The sequence below is a fragment of the Cuculus canorus genome, chromosome 4, assembly GCF_017976375.1.
Source record: "Cuculus canorus isolate bCucCan1 chromosome 4, bCucCan1.pri, whole genome shotgun sequence".
In the NCBI taxonomy this organism is placed as follows: Eukaryota; Metazoa; Chordata; class Aves; order Cuculiformes; family Cuculidae; genus Cuculus; species Cuculus canorus.
The window spans coordinates 397408-410482 of NC_071404.1; the positions used below are offsets into that span (position 1 = coordinate 397408).

A 13075-nucleotide genomic window follows, 5' to 3' on the forward strand; every position below is an offset into this window, starting at 1 on the left:
CTCTGAGCACACGCGGGTACGGGTTCTATCCAGATGTGATGGTTGTCTCCCGAGGAACAGGAGACCGGAGCCGGTACCCGGCCTCAAATCCTCCTGACCCCCGAAAGCACAATTAAAGGGACACTGGGTTAGAGACACAGGGATGCTCTGTGTGTGTGCCAAGGAATCCGCAGGGCTGCTGCGCACGCTGGGACAGAGCCAGATGTTCCCCAGGGACCGAGCGGTCCTTCCTGCACGCCGGCAGCTGTGGGAAAGGGAAGAGCAGCTCCGGAGCACGGGGGCTCCCGGCGCGTGCCTCATTCACCCCCTTCCTGGGAGAGCCAAACCCCAGCTGGAGAGCTGCTCTCTCTGCTCCACGGGGTTGTGGCACCGGGACCTCTAAAAGTGGGGAAAAGAGAGGTTTTCCCATGGGTAGAGCAGCCCTGAGCGGCAACAAACTGGGGAAGTGTCAGCAGGCTTTGGATTATGGCATCATTCTATGACATCACTGCCACCACGAAAAACCATCCTGAGGGCAACAGCCCGTCATGGGATCAGGGAATGGTTTGGGTTGGAAGGGACCTCAAAGCCCATCCGTTTTGAATCCATGGGCAGGGACACCTCCCGCTGGATCAGGGGCTCCGAGCCCCATCCAACCTGGCCTGGAACCCCTCCAGGGATGGGATCTGGGGGTTCTGGTTGATGTCAAGTTACAATCATGGAATAGGTTGGGTTGGAAGGGACCTCAAAGCCCATCCAGTTCCCATGGGCAGGGACACCTCCCACTGGATCAGGGGCTCCGAGCCCCATCCAACCTGGCCTGGAACCCCTCCAGGGATGGGGCAGCACCACTGCTCTGGGCAACCTCTTCCAGGGCCTCCCCACCCTCCAGGAGAACATTTCTCCCCAAGATCTCATCTCAGTCTCCTCTTTCAGCTCAAAACGGTTCCCCTCATCCTCTCCCTGCCCTCCCTGATCAGGAGCCGTCCCCAGCGTTCCTGTGGGCTGGATCCTTTCCGATGCCGGGTTTGCCCTTGGCGTGATCCGGAATTGCATTTTAGCAGCAGACTCCGAGGTTGCTGTCAGCCCCAGGCGGGCTCCGTGCCCCGAGCTGGGGGGGATGTGCACCTGCGATGACCACGGAACGAAACCTCCTTGGCTGCGGCTCTGTTCTCTGACCCACGCGGGAGGGGAGCAGTGCTTGGAGCTGGATTGGGGGCGAATCCCTCCTTGCGGGGGTCTCTGGGTTGCAGGCAGCGCAGCGTGGAGGTTGAGTCTCCTCCGTGAGCGCCGCTGCCCCTCCTTAGGGGAATTTCTTTTCCTTTGGATGTGTCCTGGCACCTCGGAAGGTTCCGTGCTGGAGGAGCGGGGTCAAGGAAAGCTCATCAGTCAGAGGGTGGGAACGAGCCCTGGTGTCCACTTCCTTCTCACACCGTCCCGCGTTTGTTTAACTGTACCTGAATGCCTTTTCCTCTCCGCTTGTCCGTGGTTTTGCAGCCCGGTGACTTCACGGCGCCGCGCTCTCTTCTGCGGGTCGCGCGCTCCGGCGCTTTCCCCGTTGGAGCCGCGCCGATCGCCTCTCCTCCCCGCTGTCGGGACGTGTGAGCTCTAACTCTGTGCCCTTTTCTTCCCCCTTCATGCAGCGTGGAGTGAAACCCAAAAAGGTGCTGCTTTTTCTGACAATTAATGCGTGTTGCCGAGCGTCGCGGCCGCATGCCAGGCCTCTCCGGTGCATCCCAGCTCATCACCCCCATTCCGCTCCATCGTCTCGTTGCATGTCTGCTCATTGCATGCGCTCCCCTTCGCCTGCTCCCGGCGCGGGAGGTAACGCGGGGAAAAGCCGTCGCTTCCCGGCGGGAACGCAGCGTGGTGGGAAGGGGCTGGATTGCGGCGTTGCTGCCCCGCTCAGGGCTCGAGGCTGGATCCAGCTTTTCCCTGCACACTCAGTCGTGAGGTTTCCTGCTGTTCCGGTGGCTCTGGCCAGGTTTTCCATCGGCGCTGGGTGCCGGTGCCTGTGGTACCCGTGGGCTGCGCCCGGCGTCGCTCCCAGCACGGCTGCGGAGCTTTTGCACGGCTCTGGGTCCTGGACCGCAGGGAGACGGCTGCGGAGTCCCTGAGGACCAGCAGGAACATCTCGCCCAGCTTTCCCTGCCGCCTTCTCTTTCCAACACTTTATCCCGTGTATATTCCCAGCCCGCGGGTGCCGTGGGGAGCACCGGCAGCGCTGCCGCGCGCCCGGGCTGCCCCGGGAACATTTGCAGCTCCGGGATTGTCATCCCAGGGCCGTTACGCGGCCGTTATCCACCAAAACAGAGTGGTGTTCTCCAGAGGCAGCATTCCGGAAGCTCCCGAGTGGCTCGGATCCGTAGCTGGCAGTGGGAAAACAGGGAGCGGCCGTGGCCAAAGAACCAGCCCCAGGGCTCGGGAGAAGATGCCGTGCTGCCGGGAAGCGCGCTCCGGGGCGGGAGCGGGGCAGGGGTTCCCTTGCTGTGGTGCCGGTCCTTTTGCGGCGCGTCCCACCCGAACCAAAACTCCCCCGAGGTCCTGGCAGAGGCACCGTTCCCAACGGCTCTTTGGGAATGGCGTTTTGCCCAGAGGGAAGCGAACCCGGGCACGGGGGGCCGGGAATAGGCGCCAGAGGAAGCGGGACGGTACCTGCGAGCCCTGGCGTGCGCGGCGCCCGTTGCGGTCCCCTTGGCAGAGCTTCCCTTTCCAGCCGCTTCCACTCTGGTTTTGGGGGATGATCCAGCGTGTGTCCGCAGGTGAGGAGCAGGGCGGAAGCTCCAGGAAAAGCTGGCAGAGGGGTGACGGGGGTGGCGGTTGTGTCGGGGGTTGGGACACGCCAGGGGCAGGAAGGTGCCGCGGCTGCGCTGGCCTCACCTCGGAACTTGACTTTTTTGGCCGTTAATGAGCTCCTCCGCTTTTCCCCCTCTCCTTTGCACGGATGGGGAAGCTGCCGGCCGCTTCGATCCCGGAGTGACCCCCATGATTAGCGGATAAATCCTCATCCAGGGCATTAAGGTGCCTCTTTGCGTGTTAAATATAGACTGGAATCGCATTAGGAGCTGCTGCTCTTCGCGCCAGATGGCCCTGAGCCGCAGTCCCTTCCGTTTGCTTTGGGTTCCCATGGTTGGGAATAGTGCGGAGCGGGACTGCTGCCGGCGGGGATCGTGGCTTTTGCGGTCTTTGCTGTGGGCCGCGCGGCCGCAGGGCTGGTGGCTCCCGTTGGAGTGGCCCTGGCTGGGGCTGAGCCAAGCTGGGGAGGTGTCCTGCTGGCTGGGAGCGGGATGTTGGGAATGTGCTCACTGCCGGAGGGCGCGGGGGCTCTGCAGAGGGATCTGGCCAGGCTGGATCCATGGATGGAGGGCAGGAGGATCTCCAGAGGGATCTGGCCAGGCTGGATCCATGGATGGAGGATCTGCAGAGGGATCTGGCCAGGCTGGATCCATGGATGGAGGATCTGCAGAGGGATCTGGCCAGGCTGGATCCATGGATGGAGGATCTGCAGAGGGATCTGGCCAGGCTGGATCCATGGCTGGAGGGCAGGAAGGCTCTGCAGAGGGATCTGGCCAGGCTGGATCCATGGATGGAGGACAGGGAGGATCTCCAGAGGGATCTGGCCAGGCTGGATCCATGGATGGAGGACAGGGAGGATCTCCAGAGGGATCTGGCCAGGCTGGATCCATGGATGGAGGACAGGGAGGATCTCCAGAGGGATCTGGCCAGGCTGGATCCATGGATGGAGGGCAGGAGGATCTCCAGAGGGATCTGGCCAGGCTGGATCCATGGATGGAGGGCAGTTGCTTGAGGTTCCACAAGGCCGAGTGCCAGGTCCTACACTTGGGTTACAAAAGCCTCCTATGGGCTTGGAGAGGGGCCTCTGGAAAGCTGCTTGAGGGAGAGGGACATGGGAGTGTTGGTTGATCGTTGGCTGAGCATCCTGGCTTGGATCATCCTTCCCCTGCCCCTCGAATCCTGGGCTCAGGTCTGGGCCCCTCGCTCCAAGGAGGCCCTGGAGGGGCTGGAGTGCATCTGGAGAAGGGAACGGAGCTGGGAAGGGTCTGGAGAACAGGGGTTGTGGGAGTGGCTGAGGCACCTAGGGCTGTTGAGCCTGGAGGAGGCTGACGGGAGAGCTCCCGGCTCTGTGCAGCTCCTGAAGGGAGGTTGGATCCAGGCGGGATCGGGCTCTGCTCCGCAGGAACCAGGGATGGGAGCCGAGGGCTGGTCCCGCAGGTGGTTTGTGGGTTGCATTTGCTGCTCTGGAGCGGGAATGTGCACCCAGTGCCGTCTCTGTATCCCTGGAATGTGGGACTGCGACGGCTGCTCCCTTTCCGGAGGGGCTGTCTCCACGCAGGTCCCCTCTCCCGTCGCTAAAGCCATTTCGCTGCCTGGCTCGGCTTTTCCCCTCTAATGGATCAGCTTTGTCCCACCTCTAGTAACATTCCCGTTCCTTTCCTCATCCCAGCGGCATTCCGTGTGCCGGAGCTGGATCCCACCAGCTTCACCCCCTCTCTGTGGCACTGATCTCGCTCTGATCCTCCCTCCTCCCGGCTCTGCCGTGGTGCCCGGTTGGCAGCCGGCGCCGGGTCTCCATGTGGAGCCGGTGGCCTCTTCCAGAGGAGGTCACGGAGCACCCTGGCTCCAGATGGTTTCTTTTTCGGGAAGAGGGGCCATCCCGAGCCCCGTTAATCCTGTAAAGCACGGAGTAATCGGATTATCTCGCAACGTGCTGCCCCTCTGCGCCGCTGCGGGCACACCTGCCCATGGCTCCGAAGGCTTTTCCCATCCTTGTTTCCTTCTTGGCCGAGGATGCTGTGCCGCCCCAGCTCCGCGGCTCCCGGGAATGTTGGGTGGAACCTGCAGGCAGGTCCCTCTGCGGGATCCCAGCTGGAGGGAAGGGCCCGGAGCTCTTGGAGGTGGAGCTGAGCAGCATCCCGCACCGCAGGCTGATGATCCGCAGGGAACCAAGCCCGGAGCCCGGATGAGACTCCACAGTCTCCTCATCGTGTTGGTGCTGGGAGCTGACGGTGCTGTGCACGGCTTTACAGAATCACAGAATCACAAGGTTGGAAAGGACCCATTGGATCATGGAGTCCAACCATTCCCAACACTCCCTAAACCATGTCCCTCAGCACTTCATCCACCCGTTCCTTAAACACCTCCAGGGAAGGTGACTCCCCCCTCCCTGGGCAGCTGTTCCAGTGCCGATGACTCTTACTGTGAAGAATTTTTTTCTGATATCCATCCTGACCCTCCCCTTGAGGAGCTTCAGGCCATTCCCTCTTGTCCTGTCCCCTGTCCCTTGGGAGAAGAGCCCAGCTCCCTCCTCTCCACAACCTCCTCTCAGGCAGTTGTAGAGAGCAATAAGGTCTCCCCTCAGCCTCCTCTTCTCCAGGCTGAACACCCCCAGCTCTCTCAGCCGCTCCTCGTCAGACGTTCTCCAGCCCCCTCACCAGCTTCATTGCTCTTCTCTGGACACACTCCAGAGCCTCAACATCCTTCTTGTGGTGAGGGGACAGAGCTGAACACAGTACTCGAGGTGCGGTCTCACCAGTGCTGAGTACAGAGGGAGAATCCCCTCCCTGTTCCTGCTGGTGACCCCATTTCTGATCCAAGCCAAGATGCCGTTGCCCTTCTTGGCCACCTGGGCACACTGCTGGCTCACGTTCAGTCGGCTGTCAACCATCACCCCCAGGTCCTTTTCTTCCGTGCAGCTCTCCAGCCATTCTTCTCCCAGTCTGTAGCGCTGCATAGGGTTGTTGTGCCCCAAGTGCAGGACCCGGCATTTGGCCTTGTTGAACCTCATCCCATTGGTCTCAGCCCAGCAGTCCATCCTGTTCAGATCCCTTTGGAGCCTCCCTACCCTCCAGCAGATCCACACTTCCTCCCAGCTTAGTGTCATCTGCAAACTTGCTGAGGGTGCACTCGATGCCTTCATCCAGGGCATTGATAGAGACATTGAACAGAGCTGGACCAGTACTGAGCCCTGAGGAACCCCACTTGTGACCGACCTCCAGCTGGAGTTAACTCCATTGACCACCACTCTCTGGGCCCGGCCATCCAACCAGTTTCCAACCCAGGAAATAGGATAAATCACTGCTCTGAGACGCTGCCGCGCGTCTGTAAGGGAGAACTCCGGAGCGCCTGACCCTCGTTGGGCCGTTCCTGGGCGTTATCGCCCTTCCTGCAGTTGGTCCCCATGGGGTCGGAGGAGGATCGTTTCTGTCACGTGCAGAATGTCCTTGAGGCCACTCCAGGCTGGAGGGGACACTCATCCCTCCGTCTTTGCCTTTTGTCGCTGTTTAGAAGGGATTAAAATAGTTATTTTTGCACTTTAGAATCATGGAACGGTTTGAGTTGGAAGGGACCCTAAAGCCCACGCGGTTCCAGACGCCTCCCGCCGGATCCGGTTGCTCCAAGCCCCATCCGGCTTGGTTGTCCTTTTCAGACGATCGATTGGAGCCTGCAACCCAACCCCGGCGCACAAAGCGCGTTCCCATTTCCCCAAGGACGTTGGATTGATCCGATGACGGAATGAGGCCGTGGGCTGGTGGGTGGGTGCGGGGTCGGCTCCGGCTGTGCAGCGCCTGCGGCATTTGTCCCTGTGTGCAGCGCAGCCGCGGCGATGCCGGAGGAGCCGGAGGGGTGGATTTTGGGAAGCAGCGCCCCGGGGTTGGGATGTGGTGGATTTGCTGCCGAGCACTGAAAGGGCTCTCAGAGTGAAACACAAGAGTTCTTAGCGCATCACAGGGACTAAAAGCCAGAGCCGCATCTCTCGGGCCGGAGCCTTACCGGGACGGGAATCCATAGCATCGTGGAATCGTGGAATTCCACATGGATGGTAGCTGACAGGATTGTGGGCTCTCCGAGGTGGCCCTCGGGTCCCTTACAGAGCGTTCTGGGGAGCTGAATGTCAGCTGGAAGGAAAGAGCAGAGCTGGATGGAGCCATGGTTTGCTTGACGGCTCTCCTGCAGCCCTGTGCTGCCGTCCCGCTTGTCACAGGGCCCTATCCCCAAGCTGTCCTGTCCCCAGGCTGTCCTGTCCCCAAGCTGTGCTGTCCCCAGGCTGTCCTGTCCCCAGGCTGTGCTGTCCTTGGGCTGCGCTGTCCCCAAGCTGCGCTGTCCCCTGGCTGTCGTGTCCCCAAGCTGTCCTGTCCTTGGGCTGTCCTGTCCTCCGGCTGTCGTGTACTCGGGCTGTGCTGTCCCCAGGCTGTGCTGTCCTCAGGCCGTCCTGTCCCCTGGCTGTCCTGTCCCGAAGCTGTCCTGTCCCCAGGCTGTCCTGTCCCCAAACTGTCCTGTCCCCACGCTGTCCTGTCCCCAGGCTGTCCTGTCCCCAGGCTGTCTTGTCCCCAAGCTATCGTGCCCCCAAGCTGTCCTGTCCCCAGGCTGTCCTGTCCCCGGGCTGTCCTGTTCCCCGGCTGTCCTGTCCTCAGGCCGTCCTGTCCCCAAGCTATCGTGTCCCCAAACTGTCCTGTCCCCAGGCTGTCCTGTCCCCACGCTGTCATGTCCCCAGGCTGTCCTGTCCCCAGGCTGTCCTGTCCCCAAACTGTCCTGTCCCCACGCTGTCCTGTCCCCAGGCTGTCCTGTCCCCAGGCTGTCTTGTCCCCAAACTGTCCTGTCCCCAGGCTGTCCTGTCCCCACGCTGTCATGTCCCCAGGCTGTCCTGTCCCCACGCTGTCATGTCCCCAGGCTGTCCTGTCCCCAGGCTGTCCTGTCCCCACGCTGTCATGTCCCCAGGCTGTCCTGTCCCCAGGCTGTCCTGTCCCCCGTTGCCCTCTCTCCAGAGATGCTCCAGGGACTTTGTCCCCGAACTCCCTCACTCCACTGTTGGGAAGTCTCCTCATTCCCAGCCTCGCTGCTCCTGCTCCGTTGTTCCCCGTGGTTCACATCCCACATTGCCCCTGAGCTCCAATAGGATCCAGGAATGGTTTGGGTGGGAAGGGACCTCCAAGCCCACCCAGTCCCACCTCCCACTGGAGCCGTTGCTCTAACCCCCATCCAACCTGGCCTTGAACCCCTCCAGGGATGGGATCGGGTTTGGAGGAATCAGCAGCAGTGTGGGGCTGCTCCGCACCAAATCCCCTTCCGTAGGAGCACCCCGAGCAGCTCCTGCTCAGCTCCTCTGCACCAAATCCCCTTCCATAGGAACACCCCGAGCAGCTCCTGCTCAGCTGCTCCGCACCAAATCCCCTTCCATAGGAACACCCCGAGCAGCTCCTGCTCAGCTGCTCCGGACCAAATCCCTTTCTGTAGGAGCACCCCGAGCAGCTCCTGCTCAGCTGCTCCGCACCAAATCCCCTTCCATAGGAACACCCCGAGCAGCTCCTGCTCAGCTGCTCCGCACCAAATCCCCTTCCATAGGAACACCCTAAGCAGCTCCTGCTCAGCTGCTCCGCACCAAATCCCCTTCCGTAGGAGCACCCCGAGCAGCTCCTGCTCAGCTGCTCCGCACCAAATCCCCTTCCGTAGGAGCACCCCGAGCAGCGGCACTTTCCTCCCTCAGCTCCTGCTCGGCTCCAGCCGCTCCGTGCCGGAGGCTCCTCTTCAGTCGGAGCCATCCCGTCCTCCGTCTCCGGAGACGATGGGGTTCATGGGCTGTGGGAGAGAGCGGCGTCTGTGGTGTCGGGAGACTTAAGGGTCACATAAACCCATGGATTTTGATTTTTGGGATGGATGTTTCCACCCCCTCTTATCGATGTGTATTTACCTGCGTGTTTTCTGCCAAACCCTCAGCTCCCGGGCGTTCCGTTTCCTAACACAGCGGTTGTTCCGTAGCCAGGCCCCCGCAGATAACGGCAGCCGGTGCGGCCGGGCTGTGGGCTGGCACACTCCGGGCTGCCTGGAGCCTCCCGGGAACTCGACCCTCTGGGCAAACGCTGCCGGTAAGGACTTTTCCAGGCGTTGGGAAGCGTTGCCAGGATGGTCGGTACCCGCTGTTCGCCGTGCAGTGCGGCTGCGTGTGCGGCACTGTTGCACTCGGGTGAGTCCCGGCTCCTCTCCCACCCTCTGCCGCAGCCGGGAAGTGTTGGGAATAATGGGAGCGGACTGGGAGTTGTCCCGGTTGGAAAAGAGGCCGTGTTCACACACGTAAACGGGACACGCAACGGGGTGTGTGCGGAAGGGGGTCGACATCCGAAGGGCAGGGACCTCCAGCACCGTGGCGTCACGGCACTGACATCTGGGAAGAGTTCCCGATGGGATTGTGCTGTGGTACCACTTGCTGGGGTGGTTGGACCCTGGTGTCAGCTCCGACGGAGCGCTGCGCCGGCACAGCGCCGAAGGAGTCAGGGACTGCGCTTGGCTGTAGGAGGGCTCGGCCGCAGCCGTGCCGAGTGCCGCGCTGGGCAGCGGTGGTCACCGGAGCGAGGGGTTCTTTGGGGTGGGGGGGATTAGGACAGGGATTCTCCGAGGCCGGTCCAGCCGTGGGGCTCTGCGAGCATCCCCGGCTGGGCATTGAGTCCTCGGAGATGGATTCCCGCTCGGCTGAGGCCGGGATGGGTGGCTGTGAGGGTGGGAGCTGAGCTGGTGAACAGCAGTGCTGCGGGACGGAAATGGCTCCACGCAGTCATCCGTCCGTGTGTCTGGGCTTAGCTCCATCCGTCCGTCTGTCTGGGCTTAGCTCCATCATCCGTCCGTGTGTCCAAGGCTTAGCTCCATCTGTCCGTGTGTCCAAGGCTTAGCTCCATCTATCAAGGCTCAGCTCTGTCCATCTGTCTGGTCTCGGGTCTGTCCATCTGTCTGAGCTCAGCTCCATCCATCTGTCCGGGCTCAGCTCCATCCATCTGTCCGGGCTCAGCTCCGTCCATCTGTCCGGGCTCAGGGGATTTGCTGGCGAGGTCCTGGCGTGGCCACGGCAGCGCGCAGGCACGGGGCGGCTGCGGAGCGCAGGGACCGAGGTGTCGGGACCCAGCGTCCAGGCGGCCGAGCCGGAGCGTTGCTAAGCTACGGAGGAGCCCTCGCCGGAGCATCGCATCGCCCGCTGCCAGCGGCTCGGCGCAGCATCCCCGACGCGTGGCGCGGGGAGGAGAGCCCCACCGGCGGTGATGTAATGAGCTGCTGCCAGGGCGGTGGTTGGAGACACCGGCGGCGAGAGGACGATTGGCCATGGCTGTGGTAGCCGCCGCGGGCCCTGGAGCGCCGCAGCCCCGCTGAGCAGCCGCAGCAGCCGGCGCTTGGGAGAGGCGTTTGCAGGATTAGCGGGGTGGATGGCGAGCGGATAGAGGGGCGCCGCAGCCATTTGCAGGCGCTGCGGGCAGCCGGTGCTCCTGAGCCGGAGAGCCGCATTGTTGTGCCGAGCGCGCTAACGGTCTCTGCTCCCTCTCTCCCTTTCTCTCCTCGCCACCTGTCCTTTCGGCAATGATGAGGCAGGCCCCGGCGCCACGGAAGGTACAATCTGCCGCTGCATCCACGCCGTCACCGCGAGCGCTCTGCACGTACCTCGCTTTGCTCTTTTTGTTCCTTATTTTCTTCGTTAACGCTGCCGAGCTTTAATAGCGCGCGGTTCGGGGCGGGGGTCGGGGGCAGACGGGGCGGGGGTGGTGGCTGGGTGAGACAGCAGCATCCCTTAATGCCTGCCTTTTCCTTTCCCCGCGCCGGCGGAGCCGCCGCTCGGTGTCACCTGCCTGTGCCTGCGCTGCATGCAGCAGCCCTGCGGCTCGGCCGCGCTCCGCTGCCGGAGGGGCTGCGAGGGGCATGTTAACACCAGCCTTTTCCCAAGCCGTGCCGCTGGCTTTGCCTGCTTTTAATGCTTCCAAGGCTTCGTGGTGCCCGGATTCCCGGTGCAGCCGGCATTCCCGCGGGGCAGAGCGCCGGCAGTGCCCTGCGAGGGTATTTTTAGCTCAACCGCGCTGTCACCGCTCCGCTTGCACAGGGATCCTGCGAGGCGTTCTCCGATCCCGAGGAAGAAGGGAAAAGGAGACTGATGGTAGGCATAGGCGTTCCCTGGCCGTGCCGAGCCCGCAGGGAGGCTTTGCCCGTTGCCAACGTTATAGCTGATCCTCCTGCCTTACGTTCGTGGTTCCTTGGGATTTAGGGAGGCTCCGGAGCGGGACGGCTGCTTTAAGAGCTCCGCTTTAATCCCCTTCCTGGAAAAGTTTCACAGCCGCCGCTTTCCCAGCGGAGAGAGAGGAGCAGGGGGGCAGCCCAGGGCCGGGATCGGAGCCGGGGGGGTTGATCCTGCTTGTCCCAGTGGTGCTGGCTCCATGTGGGATCCCACCTGCGGGAAGCGCTGACGGTTGTTTGGGATGAAGAATTCCCTGTAGCAGGAGTCCAGGTAGCACGGGCGCCCCGAGGGAGCTCGTCCGGGTGCTGCGGGGCAGAGGCAGCGTTCCTGGCTCCGGGATGTGTGCAGAGAAGGCTCCGTTCCCATGGGAGAAGGGCCGCATCCTGCCTGCTCGGGTGGGCAGCGCTGCCCGGTGGTCCTCCCTCCTTTCCCCCCCAACTCCAGCCGCTGCTGGCCCCTCTCCGGAGCTGCTGGAAAACCTCACGGGCGCTCCATGAGGAATCTCTGCAGCTGTGGTTGCAGACTGGGAAGCTTTTCCGTGCCAGAAGCCATCGGACTGTGCCCAGCGATGCAGCTCCCATCCTTCAGGGCCCATCCTGCCTGGAGAAGGTGACGTGAGTGGAAGGGGCCTCGTCCATCCCGACATTCCATGCTCCCGGCTGCCTCTGGATGGAGATCTTCGGAAGGACCTTCAGGAGCGGCCCCGCGTTCCCGTGGGTGATGCCGGGCTGGTGGCGCCCAGGAGGAGTTTTGCCAGATTCCTGCTGCTGGGAGCAGAGTTGGTGTCTGGGTGTGCCCGTCCGGAGCGCGGCTGCGATCCCGGCTCCGGAGCGCGGCTGCGATCCCGGCTCCGGAGCGTGGCTGCGATCCCGGCTCCCGAGGCCAGGGAACAACCTTGGGTAACGTCATCAAATATTCACGCTCAGCGTTGCGCAGCATTCGGAGCCGCCGGCTGGGGTATTAACGGCGCTGCGCAGAGCATCCCGGGATCCGGGAGCGCCCGGAGCTCCTGTGCGCTCTGGTGGAGGTTGGCGCCTCGGCGCTGGGATGCTCCCGCAGCCATGGAGAGCTTTGTCGGCGCAGTCCTGCCGCCTCCCTCCTGGCTCCTTCGCTGGCCGCGTGCCGGACCCGAGAAGGGAGCAGCGGATTCCCAGCCCGGCCGCGTGCCGGCGCTCCGCAGAGCACCGCCGGTGGATTGTTGATGGAGCAGAGGGCATCCAGGAGCCCCGTTCTGCCCTGGACCTTCCGGAGAGCAGCAGAGCGTTCCCTGCCCGCTACCAAGGAGCCGGGAATCCCGGAGCCGTCGCTGCAGCTTTTCATGGGCTTCACATGGAGGGGAGCAAACTGACCGGAATTGCACCGGCGGAGGCGGGGAAGCAGGATCCATCCCTGCCGGTCGGCGCGGCTGCCGCTCGCAGAGGGGCACCGAGAAGTTTTTCCACTTCCAAGGGTTTGAATCGGGAAGATGCTCAGCGTCTTCCCTGCTCCGTAGCCGGTAGGGAAGGTGTCCGCCGGCGCTCTCGGAGCGTTGCAGGCGGCACGGCACCATGTTTCCCACACGGAGACTGTGGAGCGCCCTGGCCCTCGGCCGCTCCAGGCTGCCGTGCCGCAGGGCTGCCGGAGCCGGCGCTGCTCCCGGCGCGCGGCTGCTGAAGTCCCTGCAGGAGAGGGACTCCGAGCGTTTCTTCTGATTTTGGTGCCCCTCGATGCGATCGTTATTTCGGAGTTTGGGGAAACGCGGGAGCGCTCCCAAAGAGCCGATGCTCCTAAATCAGCCCTGGGAGCGTCCAAGGGGTTTAGGCTTTTGCTGCTCTCCTTACATTTTCCTGTCAGGTTTTGCTGAGGTGAAGATGCTCCGGAAGATGAGAATCTGCCGTCAGAATCGAACAGGAGTCCTGGTGGGAACAGCCCTTTAGGAAAGGCTGGAAGTGGGGAAACCAGGATCAGCCTGAGGAACGCGGTGGGGTTGGCGGTTTGGAAGGGACAACGTGTCCGGTTGTGACCTGTGTTAAACCCGGAGTAGCTGTAACAGATCACCCGGCTGGGAAGAGGCTCTGTGGAGAAGGAGCTGGGATCCTGGTGGACACCAAGCCG

At 62.8% G+C, this 13075-nt stretch overlaps 1 protein-coding gene across 9 annotated transcripts in view; it reads left to right on the plus strand.

Moving 5' to 3' along the window:
* The window catches only part of DCTN1 (dynactin subunit 1), a 62203-nt gene that overhangs the window by 19955 nt on the left and 29173 nt on the right, over window positions 1–13075 (plus strand). For 5 of the 9 annotated variants that reach the window (XM_054065699.1, XM_054065702.1, XM_054065700.1 and 2 more), the window contains 2 exons: window positions 1623–1643; window positions 10348–10365. The exons of 3 other annotated variants lie outside the window; for them this stretch is intronic. In XM_054065699.1, coding sequence (XP_053921674.1) covers window positions 1623–1643; window positions 10348–10365 — 39 coding nt within the window. The remainder of the gene's footprint in view (window positions 1–1622; window positions 1644–10347; window positions 10366–13075) is intronic. One more of the 9 variants, XM_054065697.1, reaches the window with a different exon arrangement.